General features: G+C 40.4%; 1 protein-coding gene across 1 annotated transcript in view; it reads left to right on the top strand.

Moving 5' to 3' along the window:
• STMN2 (stathmin 2) overlaps positions 1 to 26,727 on the top strand; it is a 38,442-nt gene extending 11,715 nt beyond the window's left edge. Inside the window, exons 2-5 of the mRNA XM_057426202.1 lie at positions 12,295 to 12,390; positions 13,025 to 13,197; positions 22,951 to 23,142; positions 26,497 to 26,727. Coding sequence (XP_057282185.1) covers positions 12,295 to 12,390; positions 13,025 to 13,197; positions 22,951 to 23,142; positions 26,497 to 26,556 — 521 coding nt within the window. The 3' untranslated portion in view covers positions 26,557 to 26,727. The remainder of the gene's footprint in view (positions 1 to 12,294; positions 12,391 to 13,024; positions 13,198 to 22,950; positions 23,143 to 26,496) is intronic.
• The last annotated feature ends 251 nt before the right edge of the window (positions 26,728 to 26,978 follow it).

Genomic DNA, 26,978 nt, shown 5'->3' on the forward strand with positions numbered 1-26,978 from the left:
GAAGCACAGATATATGTTATGTGGAAAAGCTTGTGCCTGTCATTTCATTGATCTTTCCTTCAAATAGTTGTAAGCAGCTAGTACATTCTCCCTTGGCCACCTCTTTGCCCAACTAAACAACCTTGCCCCTTCTACCACGCTTCACAGGTAGTCCTCCACTGGACCTTCACCTGTTTTTTGATGTCCCTCTTGGACTGGGGGCCCAGAACTGGATGCAGTACCCAAGGTGCAGCTCCACAAAACCAAACACCTTTGACTACTGCTGAACCTAACCTCCCCTCCTGCTGAGTCATACATACCTCTGCCTCCTTCATCTCTCCATTTTCCCAGTCTGACCCATTTAAAAGAAAGGTGGAAGAAACAGCAAAAAACTCTTCCTTGTGGGACTTTCAGAGCCAGCCTACATACACTGAATATATTTCCGTAAATTTAAGAAAAGGAAAAAAGTCACTGCCTCAGTATCTGTTCCTATTTTGGTGTTTAGATTTCACCTTTCAGCATTGACAATTATGGGTTTATGTAGACATAGACTGAAACATCATCTGAAATTTCACTTGGGTTTTTGTGTCCTCTTGAGGGCTCTGTAGAAGACTAATAGAAAATTATCTTATGTCTTTAACTGCTGTGAAATAAATTTTCACAGTGAGCACTGAATAATGAAATATCTAGAAGTAGCCCCAGTTTCTAGATTTGGGGACCTGCCAAAAAATCCTTTCCCTAGTCATTCTGCTGCCCACAGTTTAGGAGGTAATGCCAAATGAAAAGATGAGTTTTACAGATTCTGCTTCATATCAGCATGGTTGATAAGGGAGTTGATTTCATTTTTGCTTACTCTGTGCAGTGCTTTCAAAGTCCTTCGAAACCTAAAGACATTATTTTTGAATGAAAAGATTTTTCCAGGAATAAACACACCCTTGACAGGCTTCCTCCTAGGGAGACATCCTTAAATTAGACCCAGAAATTCAGTCCTTTGGAATATCTTGTAATCAAATAAATACAGCCCCTTTCTCCCACATATACCAAATTAAGTAGACTCTTAAATTTGTATAAAAGCATTTAAACTTCTGTAATCTTTGTTATGAAAAAAAGGGGAATTAAACCATATGACATAAAGCACCAAAGTATAAATGAGACTATTGGGTACCCATGACACAGTCTCAATTATGGTACTTCCTTGGGCTTAAATCAAAATCCTCCACAAACACAAATTCCGTAAATAGGCAAACTCTAATACAGTTTTATACAGAAACTTTAGAGTCATTTACTAAGAGCTTGTTTTGTCATTTACTAAGATCATTCAGCTTTTAAATACTATTGTTAATTAACACAGTTATAATGTGTATGCCATTGTCTGTATTATTGCAAGGATAGGAACCCTTCATTTTTAAGTAATCTACTTGCATACATCATTTGCGAGTGTGTACAGAAAACAAACTAATGCCTTTATTCAAACTGATGATACATCCTTATTTGAAAATGTCTCACAAAGTTAAAATTCCATTCAAAACCCAGAAGAATATTGGATTTTTCAGACTGTCTCCTTTCATTGTCTTGCATTTTGACATTTAGTCAGTAGTCGTGGCAGCCAGAAAGAGTGATTGTAGTAGAATAAAGATGCAGTTACACATACATGGCTTTAGGTCAAGTACATTAAATACATGTGGATTGCTCTAAATCCACCAATAAACATATATAAAAAGCTATCTATGTATATATTTTTATGTATAAACATATGTACAAACTAAATAATGAATGATTCTATATGTCTGCTATTCAGACACTGTAAGGTGGGCTTTCTAGTCTACATAAAATAATTAGTTTGAGGGGTACCTTTCACAGCCCTCACAGCAGCATATTGTCTGTAAAATTGATTCTCCTGATAATTATGGTGTGAAAATAATTGCAGTAGGTTCTGCACTCAGTGGAATGACTCAGCAAGCAAGGAATACATTTACTGAAATGTAAAGATCAAGTCCGATCCTACTGTAAATTATAATTGCATTTATCCCATATAATGTAAACACAAGTGTCTACTTAGCTGATTGCCCTCAGTATTTTCTTTGCCTAAAGGAAGAAAAATGCACCTTGCAATTGAATTTGCTTCTTGTTTTCTGAGCCTTGAGTTGTGAATAACTCATATTTTAGCCTTCATAGTTTCAAAGCACAATTTTTAAAATATTGGAAGATATCTGTACTTTGGAGTGGCACAGGATGTGTATTAATGAGGGCTGTGGTTACAAGCCCAATATGAATTATAAAAAATAGTCACATTTTGTATGTGACTTACTGTTCTGTTAAAGCCACATGCGTATCTGGTCCCAGAAAAATGACAAGGACCAGCCTGTTTGTCTATGAAAACTGGAACTGTAGTAATACGTCTCTGTTCCCTTGTTTGAGGTACACAACAGCTAAGACTCCCTGAATGATGAAAACAGAAAAAGTTGGATATTTTTATCCATTCTTTCTAAATTGCCTTACTTGCTGAAGGATTTTATGCTATTCCTTTGCTTGATGCTGCATTACTGTCTTGCTTTCAGAACATAGAATCATAGCATCACAGAATGGTTTGGGTTGGAAAGGACCTTAAGATCATCTAGTTCCAACCCCCCTGCCGTTTGCAGGGACACCCCACACTAAACCATCTCACCCAAGGTTCTGTCCAGCCTGGCCTTGAACACTGCCACGGATGGAGCATTCACAGCTTCCCTGGACAACCCATTCCAGTGCCTCACCGCCTTCACAGTAAAGAACTTTTTCCTTGTATCTAGCATGAACTTTTCCTTTAAACCCATTAGCCCTTGTCCTATTGTCCTACAGTTTTTGTTGATAAGTTCCTCCCCAGCATCCTCATAGATAGCCCTCTTCAGATGGTGGAAGGCTGCTATGAGGTCTTCACGCAGCCTTCTCTTCTCCTTCTCTTCTCCAGGATGAACAAGCCCAGCTTGCTAAAAAATTGCTCTCTTGAGAAGCTCAGTCTGGCTCTTAGGACAGTTTTGACAGTGATCTCAGTCCAAAGACAGGGGATGGCATTTCATAATGTGAAATTATACCAGTACAAATACAGAAAGAATCTACTGTGTCCAGATGAAAAGAAACAGCAGCAGAACTCCTATTTCTATTGTGAAGACTGACAACATGCCAGGATTATATCATTACTCTCTAGGCATGATAATACACAGCTGCCATGGAACAAAAACATCCAATGTCAGCAGGTGACATGTGGCCAGATGTTACAAGACCAGGAAGAGTTTGTTGAGACTATATAAAAGGATCAAGATGATGCAGAATTAAGTCACTGGAAGCCCCTGAAGAGATCATTATGAAAAACTGAGTAAATGCCACTGTTCCAAATACATGTGGCTGAAGGAGAGAATCAGAAAAATGAAAGAGACTGGCAGCCAGCTCTGCCACACCCTGCTCTAGTAGCCCAGTCTTACTGCACTAAAACATAAGCCGTAGCATGATTCATACCTTGGGAAGATGCTGTTTGATCATAGTAGGCTTTATAACTAAACTGTTGCCATTTTATTTCATCATACTTGATTTGCATCCTCACTCTAGGGGCTGTTTCACCAGCCAGCACCAGTATTGCCAGCAGCACTCTCAAGGAGACAGCCTGTGCCAGTGGAGGTGTCACTCTAGAAATCAGACCTATGTTCTCCATTAAGTTTTCCTATAGAGAGGGTCTGTGACCTGAGGCAGGTTTTTTCAACTCTGAGTAATTTCTCCCCCAGCATCCCTTGCCTGTCTTTTATCGTTTACACCATAACCTTTTTGGCATGGGGTGTTGGCATCCAACTTGTTTGTGCAGAAGGCACTGCACAGGTAGATGGACCTCCATGTGTTCACACCATGCAATAAGATCACCTTAAGAGTTTACTGGGAGACAGCAGCCATCTCCTAGTCCCTGACTGCTGGGTACTCAAGGGAGACTAGTGTGCTTAACACAAGGACTCAAAATTGCGCTTCTCATGCCGTGCCTGGATCAGCACAAGTGTAGGCACACTGGTGGTGTGGTGACTGATACCTACATGGCAGGGCTGGTGGCGGAAAGCAGGCTGCCTGCAGGCTCTGCACCTTCCAAGCTGTAATACAGTCCACCCCACGCTGACAAGGACACTGAAGAACCACTTCCTTTGCAAGTCCTTCCCTAGTGCTGCAGCCATGAGCATGGCCCCAAGACTAAGCACCACAGCTTTGCAGCCAGGAAACAGCATGGCTCCAGGGGCTTCTAAGCACTGCACAGCCACTTCTGGGGGAAGTATCATACCTCTCGTGGTTGTCTGGCTGCGGGGAAGTCCTGAAGCAAGCTGCTGTTATGGCAGGCTAGTACAGGTGGTAGCCTCAATCTCTGACATCCTGAGACCAGATAATCTGTGAACAACAGAGCTGGGGTGGGTGTGTTAGGAGCATCTCTAAGAAGCTTTCTGCTTCTCTGGCCTTTATACATGGACATTAGCATCCCTGAAAACATTGCTTTTAGCCTGCATGGAGACAGATTCTGGTTCAGTGCTGTTTACCAGGGGGCATCTTCAAAGCCATGCTAGCGGAAATTTTTGAGTGAAATACCTGGCTTTTTAAGCCATTTTGTATTTAACCTGTCTCAGAAGTAAAAGAGTTTAATGGCTTTGTGTGCTGGTGAAAGGGTGTGTCACAACTCTTCAGGTATACGATGAGAAGGAAATAACTTTTCACACAGTGAGCACTAAATCATGAAGAGCAAATCTGCTCGTTCAGAAATTCCAGGGATTAAGGTTTTTATTTTTAAATCATTCATACAAGACTCTGAGTGATAGCTCAGGGGATAGGGATTTTTCTTGAGAACAGGAAAATTAATTATAGGATCAGACCCAGAATAATACGCACAGAATTGTTGTTATTACTGTATCAGTAGTCCTGAACTAAAAGTAAAACAGAATTTTTCTGTCAGACATGACACAGCCAAGTTTGCTACAATACCAAAAGAGACTGTTTTTCCCATGTGCAGGTATATACACAAAACCATCACCAGGTCTCAAGCAGGTAAGGTGAGTCAAACAGACTAACCAAACAGCCTACTCCCTTTTTCCATCCAGTTCACATTCAGGAAAATCTCTTTGGTTCACATCATCCCATAGCTGAATTTCCATAGTTTTTAGTGCTTCCTTAGAATACAGGAGACAGCAGATAGTAGAACAGTTACTGGGTGGGGCTGCCTTAAAGATTTGCAAACTACGGATGTTTGCACAACTTTCACAGTTAGGTGATAGTAAGAACTATCTATGGCTGAGGTAGCCTCTTATGAAGGCAGGTGTAAGTCCAGCATCTTAAACATCAGCATTCTGCAAAAGCATCTGAAGAGCAGGGATTAAATTTCTCACTGCAAAAAACTGAACAGTTGTTTTCAGTTAGCCATCAGGAAATAAAGGTGTCTTAGCCATTGAGTTCATTCCTCAGTTTTCATCCTCTCCATTGTCTTCAAAGTCTGCTTTAGTAGCTCACATCTTTTCTTACATAAAAAAAACTCTATGGGAGGAAAATTGGGAGAAAGAAGATAGGGTGTGGAGGTGAGGAAGGAAATATAGTGGGAGATGCCTTGAGCAAATTGCAAAGGTAAAGCAGACCTTAAAGAAGGAGGTCTTCTCCCCTTGGGAAAAAAAATATCACTGCAATTTTTATTTTCACCCTGGCTGAAGTTCCCTGAAGTTTAAATAGATTTCAGGAGGGTCACAGACCTCTGTATTAGCAGTGGGCTACGTTCCCTTCCACTCAGTCCTGAAGGACTGCTGGAACTGAACTGCCAGGGGCTTCCTCATGCTGATGTGATGCACTGGCTCCCCAGAGGGATGGCTCAGATGACAGAGTGCAGCACCTGGCTCTGCCACTGCCACTGCTACAGACCAGTGTCTGCAGAGCTGGAGAAGGAGAAGCCTACCCATAGCTTTCCTGTCTGCTCTTCCCATGCCTACCAGCATGCTGTGTGATGAGGCTGTCATGTCTCTGAGTTCACTGACAAGCTCTGGACAGGCACATGTCTATATTCCTTCCACACTGGAAGAAAATGTATGAGTTTTTCTTTCTACAAACAGACAGTACAATCTGGCCCAAGTTTCTGTAATAGTGACTATGGCAAAGCATCTGTATCACTGTTTGTTTTGGGTAACCATGACAACATCAATTATTTTTTTATTATTAAAAAAACACTTCCATTAAAATCTTGACAATGCAATTGCATTAGCATAACAAAATAGTCCCATTAACTCATGTCACAGGTGACTATAACAGTCAGGGTTCAGTAAATGGGTTTTCTCATTGCTTCAGCAGTGAAAATTACACAAATAGAAATAATACAAATAATACATTTTCTGGACATAAGATAGGAAACGCTGGAGTCACTGTTGGCAGAGGAAACTCAATCATACACAATTTCTATTCCTTGTTTTCTGTTTCTTGTTTCTTTTCATAGTACCAATTTACTCTATGGCCTAGATACTGAAATATCCAGAATTTCAGGGACAGAGGACACGACCAAAACTCTGTATTCATCTCTATATTAAATCGCATTGTAGTATATGAAGAGTGCAATTTTAAAGACTTAGCCATCAATGATTGGTCCCACCCGGGTGAGGGTCCCATGGCACCTTTACCACCAGTGAAACAGCTGAGGACTCTAGGGCATTAAAGAGCCCATGCTCTGTGAGTACAATTTAAAGCAACCTTATTTTCGTTGGGGAGACTGGAAAAGCACATACTCAAGGTAGTGAGATAGACTCACACCAAATACTCTGTTGAGAAGTGTTTTGCTTTCAGAGAGACGGTAACAAAATAAGCCCCACCTCTGTGAACCACCAAAATGAGATATCACTCATGACTGAACATGGATAAGATGTATTCACTGCAGGGGCTTTTGCTTTCATTCCCTCCATTACTGACAACTCTGTAAGCCTCTCAACATCCTTAGGTTTTGTGACAACACAGAGATTCACTGGCCTTAAAACAACCTAATTCATTTATCTCTTGGAGCTGGACCAGTCACTCCCTCGTGATGCTCATCTTTCCATTGACTAAAATGAAAGCTTTCATGACTGCTGCAAACTAGCTGTCTTAAGTATTAGACCACAAACTCACACATTTCAGACAAGTGCTAAAAATTAAATGATATGTAGGATCCCTGTCAATCATGCCCCATCTTGAGTTTTAGTTCTCCCAGTCCCATATATGAGTCCCAGTACTAGTTCACCACTTTGTAAACACTTAGCATGCAGCTTTTTTCAAATACTCCACCACCTATGGGGAACCAATTACAGTTATGATCATATAACACCATTTCATTTGACATAAAACTATGCAGCACACTTCTGAAACAGTTTATTAAAACAAAAACAAAAATACTGGCCAGAAGATTGTACCTGTTGGTGTTCACAAAATTATGTCGGTTTTCATGACTTAAAGCATTGTCTTGACAGACCAAAAACTCTATCATCTCAAAGGAGCATTAACAAAGTGAAATTTTGCGGCAGACTGCTTTGTCAATAACATCCATGAGAAATCGTTGTACAGGATGGGTGTAGTAGGTCTTCTCTGCCTTGCAGTAAAGATGCTTCATCTAATCTTATTTCTTACTCCCTGCAGTTTCTTTCAAAGCAGAAAGCAAAGCAGGATACCCCGTTCCTGGCAGTATTCAAAGCCAGGCTGGATGGGGCTTTGAGCAACCTGGTCTAGTGGAAGGTGCTCCTGCCTGTGGCAGGGGGTTTGGAACTAGATGATCTTTAAGGTCCCTTCCAGCTGAAACCATTCTATGATTCTATGATTTCAGTTTGGTTTCAGAAATCTGACTGTCTCACAGGTACCTGGAATGGGAACATGGGGCTGAGCCATATTATCAGCTCACATTTTGACCATGGGCAACATGCCAGTTTCTGTTTCCTTCCAGGTGTGCACAACTTCAAGAACCATTTTGCTGGTAGGACTTGAACCATCAAAAATCAGTAACACTTCATTATATGTGGACTGGATTCAGGAAGGCAAAAGGAATCAATATATTTGCTTTCATCAGATATTAATTATAAGTAACATTTACAATTATGTCTCTTGCTTTCATGTGTTAAAAATAGTCTTGCTTATGAATAATGTTGTCTCTGCTGTGACACTGCAATCTGTCGTAGCAGTGCTTTGCCAAGGAACAAAATATGACCCAAATTGCCAGTGTCCTGTCAGTCAGGACAGATTTTCATTTTACAGTGTAAACTGTATAATATTCCTTATAACTACTGGTTTATAGATGAAAACAGACAGGGTGGTTTTACCAGTGGTTTCCCTAATCTTTCTATGTCTGCCAGCAACAAAAAATTGGTTGCTGACTTCTAATGGCGGACATGGCACTTTTCCTTATTAGCTTCACTCAATGTGCAAAGAGCTTCAGGACTGGCAATGAAGTAATTTTCTGTCATTTGTAGAGGAATATGGAATGTATCTGTATAATCATATTATTTGACATCAGGAGAGCACTTTCAAAGAGAATCATCAAACACCCCAGCTGACCATGCTTTGGCTGACACTGTAGAGCAATCTCCAAGGACATAAACTGTTTTGCTTGGTGGGTAATGAAACTGGAAATTATGCATTAGTGCATTAGCACTATACCCGCCATGCTGCAGGCATTAATGGGACTGGATCAGTCTAAAGGAAAGAATCCCAAAATCCATACAGCATGGGCATGGACTCCCTAATATTGTTTCCCTCTGGAGAGCCAGTCCTGCTGTCCTACCCTGCTTGCTCATACAGATGTAGCATTGGCACCCTTGAAAGCATGTGGAAGATCTTACCTAGACAAGCAAGTAGAAAGCCCACAAAGAGCATGGAAATGTTCACCCAACACAGGGTGTGGTTTCACAGTTTCTAAACAGGGTTGTTAAAAATAGTTTGAGAAAATAGCTTAAAACACTAATATTAAGGTGCATTTGGGACTCATTCAGAAAAAATCATGTATTCTTGAGTTTCAGAGCTGTCTGACTTTCTTCTCTGAAGCTGTCGAAACTTTTGAGGGGATTAGATAATATTTCTAAGGCTTCCTCTGCAACTCTGAATATGAGGAATTTAAAAAAAAAAGTAGATGAGGTTCTGAAATAGTCACACAGCTTTAGAATTTAAGAAGACCTGTAAATACTAGGATATTCACAGCAAAACTGCAAGAATACTGAAATCTCTTCTGGTTTTAACAAAAATCAGTATTCTGCTCTTACCCAATGTTGAAGCTTTTAATGCATATAAACATTTCAATCTTGCTGCATATAACTAGAGGATTCTGTTGCCATCTTTCATCAACATTGTTCTTTTATAGCAATTTCTCTATCAGAGCTTTTGTAGTATTACGATTACCATCATTTACTTCATTTAACTTGCACAGTTAACAGAATATGTCCCCTACATGACTGCACAAGGAGCTATGTAATTAGCAAGCCAGTCAAAACACATTTGGAAAATAAACATTGTTGCAATCACTGCTTGTCTTCAAGGGTTTTCAAAAGCTCCACTATAAGATAGATAATTTTTGTGCCTACTTCAGTTAACACAAGAAGTCCTGTGCAGACTGCATTTATGCAGCAGCTGTGCAGTTCGCATTCTGGCCTAAGTGGGCTGCTTTTCTAATAGAAGAGCATTTATTTTTGGGAGAACAGTCTTCCATGGCTAAAACTCTAACTCCTTGGGATTTCAGAAAGCACAGTTATCTCACTGTTCAACCTGTGTGACATGGGCCAGCCATTCTTATCAAATCGTTACCTGGGCTAATTTTAGTGCTTTGGGGATTTTTAATGTATGGTAGTTTAAAGAAAGGACAGCTGAGCAAAGCAGGGCTCCTGCTACTCAGTGCTGCTAAATAAGCTGTTCTTTGCCTGGTCAAAGGGGAGAGGTTGTCACCATGCTGATGTTGGACCCCTGACGAGGTGTGTAGTTCTTCAGTTCCTTTGAGGCCCTCAGCTCTAAAGTCTCCAACAGGAAAAACAGTATTTGTCAACACAGCAGGTATCTTGGTTCCCAGGGTTGCAGAAGCCTCCAGAACGTTCTGTGAGTATTCAAGCCACGTTCCAGCTATGGTTGAAGGATTTGCTAGGACAAATGGAGAGCAAATCAATACCATGAAAAAAAAAAAATGCAATGCTTATAAAGCGTGGAAAGTCACCCTAATTCTGTCAGTGGCCAGAGTGAAACAGGACAATGATTTTTCACCAGTGTGCTTTCAGTGCAGCTATTGTACTGAAAGGAAAGAGAACTGAGCACCTTCTTACCTTTCTCCAGTCACATTTTGCAGATGGCAAGCTGGGACCTTTTTCTAATTGTTTTAAATGCTGTTAGAAAACCAGACACCTTCAATGTCAAGCAAAAATAAAAATAACAACAAAGGCTGCAAAAGGCAGGGTTCCTTGGATGCTGCTTTGTATGGATCTTTCTACAACAACATTTATAGGTATTCACTGCAGCAGCTGTTGAGTAGACCTTGTGCAAGAATGGTTAGCTTTCAGCTCATGTCATCAGTGGCCATGTCTTTATCACTTTAGGTTTAGCAGCCTCCCGGGCAGCATGCTGACTCTCATGTGGTCCCACTCCACTTCTCTGTCCTGGAAAGGATGTGGACTATTGGTAGGGTAGGCAGCTGGCTGGGCAAGCCCTCCTCAAAGGACAGACTGGACAGCAACACCTGTGTGCTTAGAATTATGCATGCAGGTAAATGCTTTGTTGGATGGAGGCCTAAATGAACATATAATTAGTTGGATATGATCAGTTGGACCCTCTTTGGAGGGTTTTTGAGTTACTCCTTGCAAGTTGGTACTTATGTTTCCAACCAAAAACCTTGTCAAGTCCAAGTTTCCTTGACAACCTCAGTTCACAGAAAGCAAAATTTTCAGTATGCTCTTCACCTGATATGCTGGCTTTCTTCAGTGGTTTCCAAAAAGTTATACATCCTTTAGATGGGTTATTTGGTGTCCATGATTAAAGGCCCCTACACAAATTAATAAGATTAATCAACCATCCACTGGCAGCTAGAAATCCATTCCTAAACTGATAGACCATTCAAATACCACCATACTGAGCAGCTCACAAAGTCTCTCAAGCCCTCATTAACTTCAGGGGCCTTTCTGAGCAGGAAAAAGTATTCAGAAAGCGCAAAAGCATCTATGAGAAAAGCTGAATAACAATTCCATATGTATCCACAGTTTGAACATCAAAGGGCTGTCTGATTTTGCTTTACTAACATCAAAGATTAATTTAATCTGCTACATACAATACTTTCAGCTGCAGTTGTATTTTAAGCCATGTTTCACATGCTGGCAGCAAATGCGTATCTGTCTCTGTAGATATGATTTTGATAGTAGCAGGAATTTGTGCATGCCAAGAGGAATTTTGAATCCCCTCCCTCAACAAATATATTATGCAGTGTGGGCAGTGGCTAGGGTATTGCCCCAGGACCCAGGAGAGATGTCTATAGTCTGGGATCTGCCATTGACTTGCCAGATACAAGACAATTTTCCTATGTACAAGCTGGGGTGATAGAAATTAGAAAAGGTGAATGCAGAACCCTGTATGATGGTTAGGCATTGGTAGCACCATTTCTAGATGAGCTCCTCCTGAGTCCACAACTGGGGCCTATAGGCATTACAAAGTCAATAAAAGTAACACTGTAAAGGTAAATTTCAAGATATTTATATTGCATCAGCTGATATATGCTAGACCGGGAAGCAACATATTTTGGCCAGTAAGGAAGGAAGGAAGAATTTTGTTTCAAGTACTTAAGCATAATAAGGATATTATGCAGAGGATTTGATAAATGTATCCTCATTTCTGGTTTTATTTTTAATTATCTGGTTGACATTTTCATTTGTAACGGATAATGTCTTTAGCATCTGACTATGGCAACACATGGGCAGTATTTCAGAGCTGTTCTCAATTGCATTTGGATACGTCAGAGTTTTTGCAAGAGCATCGTGTCTCTCCACCTGCCAGGAGAGAGTGGAGTCATGGCACTCTTCCAATGCTAAACACATTTCTTGGTAGCCAGATTCATTTTCTATAAACCAGAGAGGGCTGTCTGCATTACACCCAAGGCTGAGGTCACGCAAGAGATCAGAAGCAGTCTCCGCAGTACTGGGCATCTCATGTGTGTTTTGATAAAGGCTCAATGTTCAGGAGAAATAGTTGAAAGTAAATATTCTAGAGAAATCTGCCAGGTGGAGGACAGAGCAGATTTGCTGGTCTCCAGCCAGTCACCCCAGGAGGAGCTGGGGAAGTGAAGCATGCTAACAAGATCTCTCATTTCAGCTTACAAGGAAAAGATGAAGGAGCTGTCCATGCTTTCTCTGATCTGCTCCTGTTTTTACCCGGAACCTCGCAACATGAACATCTATAAATATGATGGTGAGTGTCTTTCTCTGGGAATCATCCTGCAGGTCAGATAATGTGCTGGTGCTGGGCAATGACTCAGGTCATCGTCCCAGTCCATAATATTAGTCAGTGAATAATTTTCTGATCCAACCACTTATTTGCTAGTTTTGGTTATTACTATTTACTGATTGTGTATTGCCCATGATGTTGGCTGTTGTTCCCCATAGCAACTCACTAAATTAATATAGTTAGCCCTGTTGTACTGAGCTGTTCTTTTTCTACTACTCACTTGAGAATTACAGCTCTTCATAGCTAGCATAATTCCCAAGGAAACCAAGAAATGATGAAAGCACACTTAAAAAATTAATCAGCTTGGGCACTGCTCACAGGGGGTGTGAAATGACACAGAACCCCAATAAGCTTCCAAAACTGCTGTAAATTTTTATCTTTATGAGATTAAGGTATAATCAAGCTGTTACAGATAAAATGGAATATACTTCTCCCAAGATGAGTTTTCAGCCCATAATCTGCCATTGCATTTAAAATGCCCAAGGCAAAAATGCTAAATTTTTTTCTGTACTTCTGGTCCTACACTATGTCTGTGCTGCTTCTCTCCTCACTATTGCTGAGAATTGAAGAGCTTACCATTTCTCATGTCATTGTGCAGACATGGAAGTGAAACAAATCAACAAACGTGCCTCGGGCCAGGCCTTTGAACTGATCCTAAAGCCGCCATCTCCGGTCTCAGAAGCACCACGAACTTTAGCTTCTCCAAAGAAGAAAGAACTCTCTCTTGAGGAGATCCAGAAAAAGCTGGAGGCTGCAGAGGAGAGGAGAAAGGTATCTTTACTTAAAAACAAAACGCTAGTAATTTTAGTGTATGGAATAAGAGCCAAGTTTCCTGTCTGTTGGTATGTTTTCCATTACCATTACTGACTCACAGTGTCATCCATGGACAAAAATTAACACGGTTAGAGAGACAAATGAGTTTATTTGCTTTCAGCAGCTTGCAAACAAACCTCAGTGGTTTTGATGCTTGAGAAATATGCAAATACAGACAGCTTCAGACACAAGGCCCACATGGGTTCGAATACATGTGCTTGCTGTCTGAATGTAAGTAAGTGGTTCATTCAGAGCATCTGTAGTGGTTGCTGAAACCCAGTGCAATTCTTCTGGTGTCTAAGTTTAAGAGATGGACGTGCAATTCAAACAGCTCCTGCCTGGGATGACAGATCTTGATTCCATGTAGTTCTCATAGTAATTACTCACAAGGCCTACCTGAGGTAGCTAAAATACCCTGTTTGTGCAGTCTGAAGGCCTGTCAGCCCTAAATAAAGAGTGCTCTGGATCACTCACCACATGCTTGAATGAAGATGCCAGCATAGCACAACTAGTAAGAGAGGCATTTCTAGCAGACACTCTCAATAGTGCTGTAAGTTTGCCTTGTAGGGTTATCTACAGACTAAGTCTTCCCTTCTTTACGACCTTACCCATAATGGTGAAAACCTGTTTCATAATCGATAAGTTTGTCACACAGGGTTTGGGAGGGTTGTTAGACCTCCTTCACAAAGGTTAGCACAAATGCAAGGCGCATGCAGCAGGAAGCCCATATTAAATGTATATTTGGCTTTCTGTCATGATGGGTAGTTTGAAGACGTCTTTATTGGCTCTTAGCCAGAACTAGCTCAGATTCCTTTTGGGTTGTTTTTCAGAAGATAAAATTCCAGATCAGATGATTTGGAGGATGACAGGCAAAGCCAATGAGACACAGCCAGCCTGAATTGCCAGTCTGAAAACTGGCAGTGTTCTGTAATGGGCCCAATGTTTATGCTGTGTTGCACCATTTCAGGAAAACCATGGCTGGCTGCCGTGGCTACCGAAGGTATGGTAATACATCGTCCTGGTTAATCTTTGCTGTGGTACAAAAGCAGAGCCGCAGTAGCCAGAAAAGCCTCAGGAGCCAAAGAAGGACTTTCTGTGTCCTTCTACCAGGTGATCAATGTTATTTTGTAGCAAATCTGTTTGCAGCAGTTAAATTGGAGTTCACAACCACTTCCAGCTGCTCATGGAGTCCCTGGTAGAGAGTATCTGAAAATGAAACAAGCTTAGATGTATCTAAGGCTTTCATTTAGCTAAAAGAAACAAGTGATTTGTGACTAAAACTGACCTGCCCAGAATCTTCTCCAGATACCAGCAAAAATATGTGCAGAAGTCCAGGAGCAGCAGATATGCCGCAGGCAGCACATGAAGCACCTCCAACAAAACAGCTCCATTCTCCTTTCACTCCTGTCAGATCAGAGCAGGGTTGCTTCCAAGGATGGAGTGATTGCACTGGTGTATGGTGAGATGTGAGCCCATTAGAGTCAGTAGATACAGATTACTGGTAGGTCCTTAAAACCTGTCCCTCAGTTTTGATTTGCAGTGAAACTTGACTATTCTCGCCCTCAGTTATTTGAATAATTCATTCAGGTGAATGCTGAATCATTGCTGCATCTGCCATTTCTGCTGCATTGCTAACACAAGGACTCTCGGCTCCTAATGCACACACATTAGCACTATTGCTTCTTTCAAGGTAATACTTCTGCCAGAATATTCATTTCAATAAAAGCACATGACCATATGTGAAAAGAATACTCATTTGCACTAGCACCTGCCCAAAAGTATGAGCTTTCACACACCGAAGAGAGGGTATGACCCAATGACTCAATCTGTGAAGTGCCTCTGTACCAAGTACAAATACTCAAGTAAATATATGGAAACAGAATGAAATGGCAGCAATTAAGAAGCCTAATATTATGCATATACTTAGTGGGAAATATAAATTTAATGTCCCTGAGATTTCATTTCATTGATTTCATTACTGTTCATTTCTTCCTAAAGAAAAACTCATTATGCAATAATCAGTGATACCAATACAGACACCTGCCATTTTTTTCCCTTGCTACTATATTCATTTTGAATTAACACATAACTGAGTTATTTTAATAGACAAGATCTTCCACATCAGCATTGCAGCAGATATTGCTAGGAAAAGAACAAAGAACAGAGCAAGAAACTTCATGACATCACTGTTAAAATCCCTGGTGCTCTCACACCTCAACTACTGACTTCATTTTTGGCCTGAAAAAGAGTATAGAGCATAGGATTAAAAAACAATCAGAGGAATAGAAAATCTTCCATAAGAAGATAAATTAAATAGTCCACTTCTCAGCTCAGAAAGAGATAACAGATGAAAGATAAGACAGAAGTCTGCAAAGTCATGAATGGTAATGAGAAGATTAATAGGAACAATTATATTCTAGTTTACACAATCCAAAGGGGAAGAAACACTCAATTAAATCATCAGACAGCAATTTCAGAACAAAGAGAGCGAATCACCTTTTCATGCATTGTTAATAAAGCTAAATCTGTTATCACAGATTATTGAGAGATTATTAAAGTACTATTTATTTCAAAAAGATAATAGCAAAATTGATAGAGAACCACCTTTCAGAAACTGATTTTGTGAATGCAATCCCTGGCTCAGAAACTATGTAAATTCGTGACTGGTGAAAGCTGTCTGTCTATCTATCTATCTATCTATCATCTATCCATCTATCTATCTGTCTCTCTGTCTATGTATCTGTTTGTCTATCTATCTCTGTGTATCTGCAGGAAAGGACCAGGAAGATTTGCCCAAATTCATTTGCAGTTTCCCTGAGCATCTTCCACTTTCTGCTGCTAGACAAAGCAGGCAGACTTTTTCTGACATCCAGCATGGCAGTTGTTATTATACTTTTCAATCTATGTACAACAGCTGTCAGGCATGACCATTCTAGAGCATGTCCTTCCAGCATAGTCCTAATTAAAATCAAGTATAACTAATGGAGAATTGCCTTTTTGGAAAAAATACTAATTGATTTCACACAGTTTAGGATTTAGGTCCTGCTCTGTTAGACAGTGTTCATTAATAAATTTTCAGAGTCATGAGAACATCTACTGCAAGGCATGCACTTCAGCAGTCTTCTGCTTATGCAGTGTCCTGTTTATTATCTTGTTTATTCCCCACAAGCTATTACAAGGCTCTTTCACTTTCTGCCCCTTTTTTTCTACCTCACTTGACAGTCATGACCTCATACTCTCAGACCAAACTGAGAGTTTCACCTGAGGCATTTTTTTCCGTTGCACCATACAGTGAGACCCATTTGGGCTCATTACAGATTTGTCCTTTCCATTTATAGAATCCTCTTTACAGCATGTCATTATTATCCCTTTTTTTTTTTTTTTTTGGCTTATGTGTGCTATATTTTCCCACCTTGGCAGACAATCAGAAAGATCTTTTCATCCTTCCCACTTAACAAATTAGAGCACAGTGACATTGTATGCAGCAGAAGTTTATTTCTTACAGAGTCTTTACCAGTCATTGATTTTAACCCATTGGCCTTGAATGTTGTTGGCCTTATTACCCTTGATGTACAGACTTCAAGAGCATCTGTCAAATCATATGTCTTTATTGCCCGTGTTCAACTTACTAGTAGAAAAATTAAACACTAATGGGACATGCATTTGTACTAGACTTTGGATTATGGGAGCAAAATGGTATGTAATTAAATCCTTTTAATGGCTTTATATTGGGATAAAATTGAATCAGGCTCATCCCTAGTACTTAGCACTACAAAGAAAGCAGGAGAACAGTCGTATTTTTTAACTTTCATGCTGTTGAACACAGACTTAGAACTACATGAGTTTTTAATACCATTACCATGAAAGCTGCATGATAAGCCCTCATGCAGCCCAGCTGGCTGAGTCCCCTGCAGCAGGCTGTCAGCCCGGCCATCTATGCCAGCATCATGGCTTCACTCTGCATCAGGCTCCAGCACTCAACTCGCTGCCCCTTTAAGCCAGCACCAAAACCTGCCCAGAGGCACTTCATAGTACTCTTGATCCATCCTTCCTTTGACACTGAAAAAAAACACCCATGCTTAACCATACAACAGGCTTTTGCGGGGGGGAAAGGCTTTGCCCAAGCCGGGAGCATGGTGGAGCTGGGTGGCAAATCTGCACTCCTAGACATTGCATGGGACCTATAAAACTACTTCTGTAGGTGAGATTTAGGCGGAAAAGGGACCAGCACCTCCCCTGGCAAAAGTGGAACTTTCTTTCTTCCAACTCATTCTTGCTCCCCTCCTGGGTTTGCCACCAAGTTTGTAAGCAAGCAGGCTGGGAGGGAGAACAGGCACTGCCTGAGACATTCGCCTCCCATATTGCCCATCTATTGGTCTCCCTTTCTGTTAATGATGTCCCTTTGCTGTGCTTGTGAGGAGAGGGAATGCAGCATGAAGTACTTTTCCATGTAAAGTCCCAGTAACATGTGGAATCAGCCCTGGAAATGGGTGGTTTGGACACATTTTGGTTTACACTGTAGCATTTCCATACACTGTGCTTCACCCCTAACGTTTATAAACGATAGCCAAACCTGGCAGGCCACCTTGCAGTTCCTCATCCAAACAGCATAAGCCTATGGAATATGTGCCCTCAGGAAGATATTTGCTACCAGCTAGGAGAGGATTTGGTGTTAGGCACCAGGGTGTGCCTCAGAGCACACAGAGTCATGAGAAGACACAGCATACATCCCAGTGCTGACAAAACTGCTCCCCACAATCTGCCATTGGCTTTGCTGCTAATGAACTGTCATAAGACAAAGACAAGATCAGGAGATTGATCTTCATTAACTTTAAAATGCTAGGCCTCAAGCTGCAGCAGATCATGAAATGCTTTGAGCAGCTAAGATCATCAGACAGAGGGCTCAGGTGATACCTCTTGCATCCCTCCGACACGCCTTGTTCACCCCGTGGGTCACAAGCCTGAGAGCAGCAATTCTGTGCCAGCTGATGAAGAGAAAGAGAGTTCTCTGTGGATGGGCTTTTAATGTTTTTTTACTCTACTTCACATTCTCTGCAGCCCTGACCCAAAGGTCCCTTGGCAGACTGGATGATTAAAAAAAAACAACCAACCAAAGACCCTCACTTAAATTCAAGCACCATCTAGCCTGGTAGAAGTAGGACTTCACCCTATAGCTACAGCTTCAGATATTTCTGACTCTCCTGCCATATGGCCATTTCACTTCTCTGCTCTGATCCCATGGAGCAGGAGCATCCCCCTCTTCTTCGTGTCTTTTCAGAATGCCATTGCTTTGGGAGAAGAATTGCCTTTCTGTATGTATTTGCACACTGCCTGGGACAGTGAGTCCTCATGACAACCAGAACAGGTGCTAATGTATTGCAAATAGAATACTATTCCCAGTGAGAAACTGGATGCAACCATGGAGAGATTTGAAGAAGCCAATACCATGAGCGAGGTCTCACTTAAGTACATTCCCTTTTTTCTAAAAGGAATAAATCTCAACCTCAATTCCTTCCCCTGCAAACATCACTTCTTCAAGTTACCATTTCTTTCTGATTAATACCTAGGGTTTACCTTGGCATTTACGTTGCAGTAGGAGCCTTTAATCTTGTCTTTGAGTTCAGCTCCATCAGCAGTATCTCTCAAATACACAATACACTGTTCTGCTGAACAAATGAATTTTTGAAAATCAAGCCAGTGAATGAATGAGTAGTGAAAGTGGAGCTCTCGTGACTGATAGGGTACCTCATGAATAAGGGTGCTGGTAACTAAGGTGAATGCATTCAAGACTAAATTCCCAGCTTAAAAGCAGTTGTCTGAGCCTCTTTATTGCTTAAAAGTAATCCTTTCATTTTCTCTCTGCATAAATTACTTCAATGTTTTGATGTACATGTCAAATAAAAATAGATAAATGTGAGAAAATAAAGCACGTGCTACTCAGATTAGTAGAATTTTCTTCCTGTGAGTTGTAATTTAAAAATACGTGTATCTCCAAAGACAGTTTCCATAAATGTTGTAAGTGTTCAGTTGCCTTAGCCTATCTCTGGCCAGATACGCATGAGATGCAGATTTCCTTTTGAAGCGCTCATCTCTGAAAGGTGGGTATGCACAGGATCCTTTAGAAATATGGTATGAATATCATAGGAGTTGGCCTGCATTAACCACGTTTTTAGCACAGCAGTACTTTTCAACGAGCAAAGGTTTCTTTACCAGGAATGCTTTGCAACACTTACAGTCCTCCACATCTACCATTAGATGCTGCAGCTGTAGCTGCATTGATTATGCCTTGTTATATTTAAGAATTCTTCTGGGTATTCCCCCTTGAGTATTGTTTTATTTTTTTTTTCTTTCTCTGCAATTTCATACTTTTCTTTCCTAATTAATCTTCTTTATTTTCATCCCATTTCCAGCCTTTTTTACTCATTTTCTCACAATAACTGTACTAGAAGCAATTACCATAAGCCATTTACAGCTGTGTTAGAACACGGACTATCAAGGATTTGAAAATATCCTTTCCAGCACTTCAGACAATACACTGTTGAAAATAAACTTCCTATGTATGTTGGAATCCTGCATCAACACTGTGGGAATCCAAACACAGCAGTTAAAAGCCAGCACAAACAACAAAGGGAGTCTATTAATCCCAGCCCCACTAGGTATCTGGGTCATTCATTTACCCATTTCTGGACGTACAGTAGACTTTGAGCAGACAACGTGGCCAAGTTCTTTTGCCAAATGTGTTGGAAGCAGAAAATTGTGTGACAATCCAATACAAAAAAAATATCAATCACTTTCCAAAAGTGTCATAAGGGGATTTCAAAAATGGTCTGAACATCAGGGAAACAAGCAGGCTCACAGCTGTTGTACAACAACACTAGAAGAGGGATGTCAGTCAAAATGCTCTACCCTGTGGATGTTTTCTGGTGGGGAGGGCTCTTCCTTTATTTTGAACGAGTCCGGATTACCTTGAACATTCTGAGCGAGGAAAAAGAATGCTGTTTAAGGCATATCTTAAAGGAAAATTGCATTAAGGGTGTACAGTCAGTTCTTGAGGCCTGGTTTAGCTTTCATTCTGACTTTTACTGCTGCCAATGTAATGTGCATCCAGTAAATACCAAACTAGAGAATAAGGATTTTCTTCATTATCGTGGATTAGTGGACAGAGTACTTTTGAATGTGTTGTCTGCCAGCGTAGCCTCCAGAACTGTATGTTCTTTGATATGCAACTCTAACTTTTCACAGTTCTCCTGGATTTATGATTATAAGAAGTAGTTTCAGAAGGCGAAGGGTTTGAATGGAAGAAAACAAATCCTGAAAAAGAGACAAATGCCGCAAGGTCTAAAAGGCATTTTGCTACCTCCCTTTAAAAGCCAATGCTCTTTTCAAAAATGCTGCTTACAAACACAGCCCAAATCTTACTGATATTATAGCATCTTCATAGGCCCAGTATATATCCTCTAAAATGTTTGTTTTCCAAATCTGAAAAGGTTTGGTTTTATAATATGTTATATATACATACTGAAACAGTATGAAATGTTTGCTTTTCAAATTAACAAGTCACTTCATAAACATTTCATAGAAAAGAACATTACAATTAATATCATAGTACCTTTCCTAGTAAAGGGCCAATAGAAAGTGAAATAGATTCTTAGGTTATCAAAATCACTTTTAGATCACTTAAGCAAAAGGTTCACAAAATTCATATTGGCAACCAAAATTTAATGACAATAACTTTTCCAAAAGTAGATGAAAGGTTGTGATTGAATAGTAAATTAAACAGAAAATGCAGAATAACTTCACAAGCACTGGTCAAACTGAGCCACTCAAGTTAGTCCATGTCAAGATGCAGATGTTCAAATATTTCCATTTTAACATTGTACCAAATCTTTCAAAATAACTTTCTTACATTTTGAACAAGCCTGCAGTTCAAGAAATGTTAAGTGCTAAGTATCTGAAATAAAATATTTTACTTCAAAATCACCTATTTTTAAAATTATTGATGTTTTTCTTAAACTTATGGGGCTTTTATGGTTTTTAGTTAGTCTACAAAATTGCTTCATGGCCCAACAGTTTTTCCCTTTGGCTCATGTGCCTTCCATTCTCTACCAGTGAAACTCCCTCTACTTTTGGCTGCAGCTCTCTGGGGACATTTTGTTCCCATTGGCAACATCTTTTGGCCTGCACAACAGTTATTTTCTCTGATTCAAAGATCTGAAAAATGCTCTCTCAGTTACTCTCTGTTCAGCATATGCTATAATGAAGGTAAGAGCCAGAAAGAGCCTTTGTGAGGTACCAGCCATTTCAGTAGATCATTCCCATCAGCAAGTGCTCCCAGAATCAGTTTGAGAAATAAGAACATAACTGTGACCAGGCCAGAGGTGAAAGCAAATACCTTAAGTGGCCAAGGTGGATGAAAGTAGCTCTTTCTTCTGATCTCAAGTAAGTCATTACAGCCTTTCAAAGCTATAAATGTTTTACTCCAGTGTCTTGCTGCAAGATGTTCTGCCTGGCTTTTGCAGCCTTTCCTAGACACTATTTAATTTGCCTTATCAATGCATTTGGCTTGATGCGTATCTTACCTTTGTTAAACTATTTGTTTTCTCCTCTTAACTGGATCTTAATCATGTAAAAGAACTGCAGCCTTTTTCACTCTGTTTCAAGCCATATGACAGAATTTAATAGGATTCATTACCACTAATTGTAATTATTGGTTAAAGCCCTTAGTTTAGGCCTTAAATTAATTCATTTTTACAGATAACAATAGCAACAGCATATTGTAATCTGCACTGAAATACTCACTTAGCTTCCCAGAGCCATATTTCATTCCCTGTTTTCTGTTTGCTTCTCATGCTTCTGCTAATTTATCTTATCCAAAAGCATACAATGTTGTTTATCATTTCCAAATAACCCCTCTCAAGCATGTCTTTTCAACTAGACTTGCTTGGAGGATGGGCCCAACCCTGTAAGTTCTTTGGCTTCTCTCCTAGGATTAATGGTTTCATGTTAGCAGTTTGATTTAAAATAAATAATAAAGCTTATGCTTCTGAGCAATGAATTTACAAAGAAAAATAACACAGTATTACACATAGGCTGCATCCTACCTGCAGTTTTCATCTTCCTTGCAAAATTGAACTCTCAACTAAAAATAGTGCTCTTTTTCTTATTTTCTATAGAATAAACCCCTTTTTTTCCGTCCTAATCAGTGAGGTGAAGCCAAACATAAATATCGTGGGGGAAAAACTATTATCTTAATTGGTTCTGTCTGTCTTTCACAATAAACTTAGAAGCCCATTTTTAACTATTTAAGCACGTTAAAGGGAAGTCCACCTTAGGTGAAAAATGCACCTTTCCCGTGTCTCCTTTTAACACTAGACATACCTTTAGCCCTCCATTCCCTCTCTCTACAAATACAATGCAGCTCTCAGAGACTGGGCAACCACAGCAGTAATCCATACAACCCAGGGCAGTAACACATGGCTGCATTTCTTGTTAACAGAAGTGCTTCAGACACCTCTCTGCTGCTGTCTCAGGCATATACCCTATTAATGGAGATAATCTGCTTTATACACAGAAGTGATCATTCCAAACAGTGCATGTAACAACAAAGCAACAAAATTTATGCAGTTTCCAAACCCAGTAAACTGTTGCCCATGGTGGTTACTTTGCTCCATGCCAGTATTTAATTTCAGCTGTGTGTCTCTCTGTTTCCAGTCCCAGGAGGCCCAGGTGCTGAAACATCTGGCAGAGAAGAGAGAACATGAGCGAGAAGTGCTTCAAAAAGCTTTGGAGGAGAACAATAACTTCAGCAAAATGGCAGAGGAAAAGCTGATACTGAAAATGGAACAGATCAAAGAAAACCGTGAAGCTAACTTAGCTGCTCTTATTGAACGTCTCCAAGAGAAGGTAACCACACCATCACTCTTCACCTTAGACTAGAGAGGAAAATCTAATCAACATTTTGAAGAGATGTTGTGGGTAGATCTTATCTCAGTTGCTACATGCTAGACTTGAGCAATTTTTAAGTCAGAGCCCCTTATGTCTGTCTAAACCAGCACTCACTTTTGAGGTGAGAAGGGACTTCTGGGGGTCATCTGGTCCAACCCCCCTGCTCAAGCAGGGACACCAAGACCCACTTGCCCAGGAGCATGTCCAGATGGCTTTTGAATATCTCCAAGGAAGGAGACTCTAAAACCTCTCTGGACAATCTGTGCCAGTGCTCAATCATCCTAACAGTGAAAAAAAATGTTTCCTGATGTTCAGAGGGAACCTCCTGTGTTTCAGTGTGTATCCATTGCCACTGGTCATGTCACTGGGCACCACTGAGAAGAGCCTGGCTCTGTGTATCCTCCATTAAGGTATTTATACACAATGAAGAGATCCTCCTGAGCTTTCTCTTCTCCAGGAGGAACAGTCTCAGCTCTCTTAGCCTTTCCTTCAGTTCCTTCATCTCAATGGCTCTCTATTGGACTCTCTCCAGAGAAAGGTTGATTTTCTAGCTTTTAAGAAGTGCTGTGAACAAATGAAAGGTCACTTCTGTTTAGATTTCAGGTTTTAAGTCAGTCATTGATCAAATCAAACTGTTGTCCATCTGTAGCTGTTAGTTTCTCAGAGAAGAAAGATGAAAAAATATGGGGAAAATTTCTTTCCTATACATCCCTATACAAAAGGGGTCTGTTCTTCCATAAGACTAAAAAACAGTAAATTTTCTCTTGGAGATCTTTGGTACAACCAAAGGAAACAGGTAAACCACAAACCCCATCATTCAGGACCAAGCGTGTCAGTCTCAAAACAACCCTTCCATACAAGAGAGGGTGTCGTGTTTTAAACCCAGTCAGGTAACTCGTTAACTCACACCCCCCCCCTTCTTTCCCTCCCCCTACTCTCGGAGGGATGGAGAGGAGAATCGAAAAGAATGCAACTCCCACGGGTTGAGATAAGAACAGTTTAGTAACTAAGGTATAACACAAATCACTACTGCTACTACCAATAATAACAATGATAAAGGAAATAACAAGGGAAGAGAATACAACATCTCACCACCAGCCAACCGATAACTCACCCCCCTCAGCCCGACCAAGCTCTGACCGATACCTCCTCCAACCCTGCCATCTACCAGCCCTTCCGGCTAACTCCCAGTTACATCCTGGGCATGACGTGCTGTGGTATGGAATACCTCTTTGGTCAGTTTGGGTCAGGTGTCCTGTCTCTGCTTCCTCCTGGCTTCCCCTCCTCCCTGGCAGAGCATGAGCCTCACAAAGTCCTTGGCCAAACCAAAACATCGCTATCAGTTCTGTTCCCAGGCCGAAAGTCAAAACACTGCACTGCACCAGCTACCAAGAAGGAGAAAAATGACTGCTACTGCTGAACCCAGGACAGAGGGAAATATGTCTATAAAGATTTAGAATTGTTAAGAAAAAAATAATTAGCTCTGTGTGAGTGATCACTTGTGTCTTTCAGTGATGAACTTTCTAGTATGTTAGTGACTTGACTAACAAAGAAATAGCTCTGTGGTTTTCGATGAGATCTTCTCCATAAGCACCTCTACTTCTGTGATGGAGTCAAAAATCCCAGAAAGTAGGAAAGAAACAACAGAAACCAAAGGATGATGCTACAAGTAACTACACAAATGGGATAATTCTTGAACTTAAGAGCTGTACCCAGATTACTTGACATTTTTGCATTATTAGATTAGTTTGCAGGCACATATCCCAGAGCTTATGAAAACAAGGGAAAAAGCCAATTAGCCTTCTTTGAGGTCCAGAAGGAAATGAGGACAGCTGAAGCATCTCTCTGTCTTAGGTTAATGTTAACAGGCTGTTAAACCCTATTTCTACAGCATGTGCATGAAATCCAAAAAAAACTTCTGAAAAAAAGATGACAGTAACTAATTTGGGAACATTTGTACAGACCAGTAATTAAGAATCGCATGACTATACAGTTTTGCTAACACAAAAGTGAACCCTGAATATGCAGGAAAAGAAAAAGTGAGGCATCTGGATCCAAGTCTTCAAAAGTTACACAGAACTGTGGATGCCCAAAGGTATTGGTGTCTAGAAGTACCTGCAATCAAAGTAACTTCTGTGTACTGCAGTTAATAAGAGTTCTGAGGAAAAAGTCCCTTATAAAATCTAGCCTTCAGAGTTACGGATCTTTAAAGAACTGTGATTTACAGTTTCACTTGATGCAATAAGCTGGCCTTTGATCCATAGTCCAACTCAGACAACAAAAAGGTAACCATTGCCTTCTGAAAAATGTTTATCATAAAAAGACCCACTAATGCATGGAACTACCTAGGGGGTGCCTTAAACAAAGCAGCTAGGGATGGATGTTTTCTTCTGAAGTCAATTTCTGCTTGTCATTTCATTGTCTGGGGTGGGGGTTTAGTGTTCAGACACAAGAGGTAAAAGTCTGATAGTTTGAGAGTTGAAAGGAGAGAGGCATAAACCAAATCCCCTAAAACCCAGAAGCTGCAAAAATGATGGTTTTTATAAACACCCCAGGTAGATCATGATTAAATTAGTTTGACATCTGTTATTCGTGACCACAGGCCCATTTCCACAGAAGTATATGAACATACAGTGGCCCAAATAAGTCTAAATTAATAATGACTGCTTTTGTAAAAGGGAAGACAACATGGCTGAAAGTGGACTGAAAGGCCAATATTGACTTTTGGTTACCGTGTCCCTTCTCCATCACAGCCAGATAAACAACAGAGAGGACAGACAGCTTCAACGTTCAGTGTAAGAGGATGTTTGAGATGTTCAGATTGACCCATCTTGATAGAACTGAATTCTTGGGCTGTTATATATGGTTCCTAAATGCTACAGATAGATAACACAGTAACTAAACACTATTTCATCATACAATGTGCACAAAATTAATTCAAGCCCACTCATCCTTCCCTAGATTAAGTTTAACATCTAGGAATTCAAAGGGCAAATGTGAGCATGAGGCACATTTTATGCTGCAAGCACCACCTCTCTGTGTGGGCCTTAAAAATGAAAATCTGTGAGGTACTGAGGAGTATAAGGCCATATCAGATATAAGACTGAGCTCCAGAGAATAAGTAGAATGTAGGCCTCAGGCTGGTCTACTGGATGGCACCTTTCCTGAGTTGCAACCTCTAAAGATGGCTGTGCTGCAAAACAAGTTTTGCACAAGCATTAAACGCACAGTCTAAACGGGTTGTTGTCAGGAGCTTCCCTGGGCAGGCAGAATGAGAAAAGGTTTGATTTTTCCCTTCTTGATGTTTTTCAGGAGAGGCATGCTGCAGAGGTCCGTAGAAACAAGGAGCTCCAGGTGGAACTGTCTGGCTGAAAACAGCAATGGTGGATGTGACCCATCCCCACCATTAGTAAACTCCCCCTGCCTATATTATTATGGATCATGCGATATCAGTATGGGAAATGTATGACATGGTTTAAAAAAAAAATAAAAATCAAGAACTCAATAAAAAACTTTAAAAAAGAAACAAAAATGAAAACAAAACCAATGTGGTCTCTTTGCAGAATGATTTGCTTGATGTTTAAAAAACTTGGATCTTATTTTGTAAATACTTACATTTTTGTTAAAAAATACAAGTATTGCATTATGCAAGTTATTTCATAATCTTACATGTCCTGTAACAGGCTTCTGATGTTGTCTACTTCCACTCGGTTGAATTTGCTGGGTCTGTTCATCTGAAGCACCTCATGTCTAATTCCATCCCCTGCGACTTTCATTCCAATCCACCACGAGGT

This window comes from Pezoporus wallicus, unplaced genomic scaffold, assembly GCF_028554395.1.
Source record: "Pezoporus wallicus isolate ANWC-B61680 ecotype Strahan unplaced genomic scaffold, APGP_CSIRO_Pwel_v1 contig_4131, whole genome shotgun sequence".
In the NCBI taxonomy this organism is placed as follows: Eukaryota; Metazoa; Chordata; class Aves; order Psittaciformes; family Psittacidae; genus Pezoporus; species Pezoporus wallicus.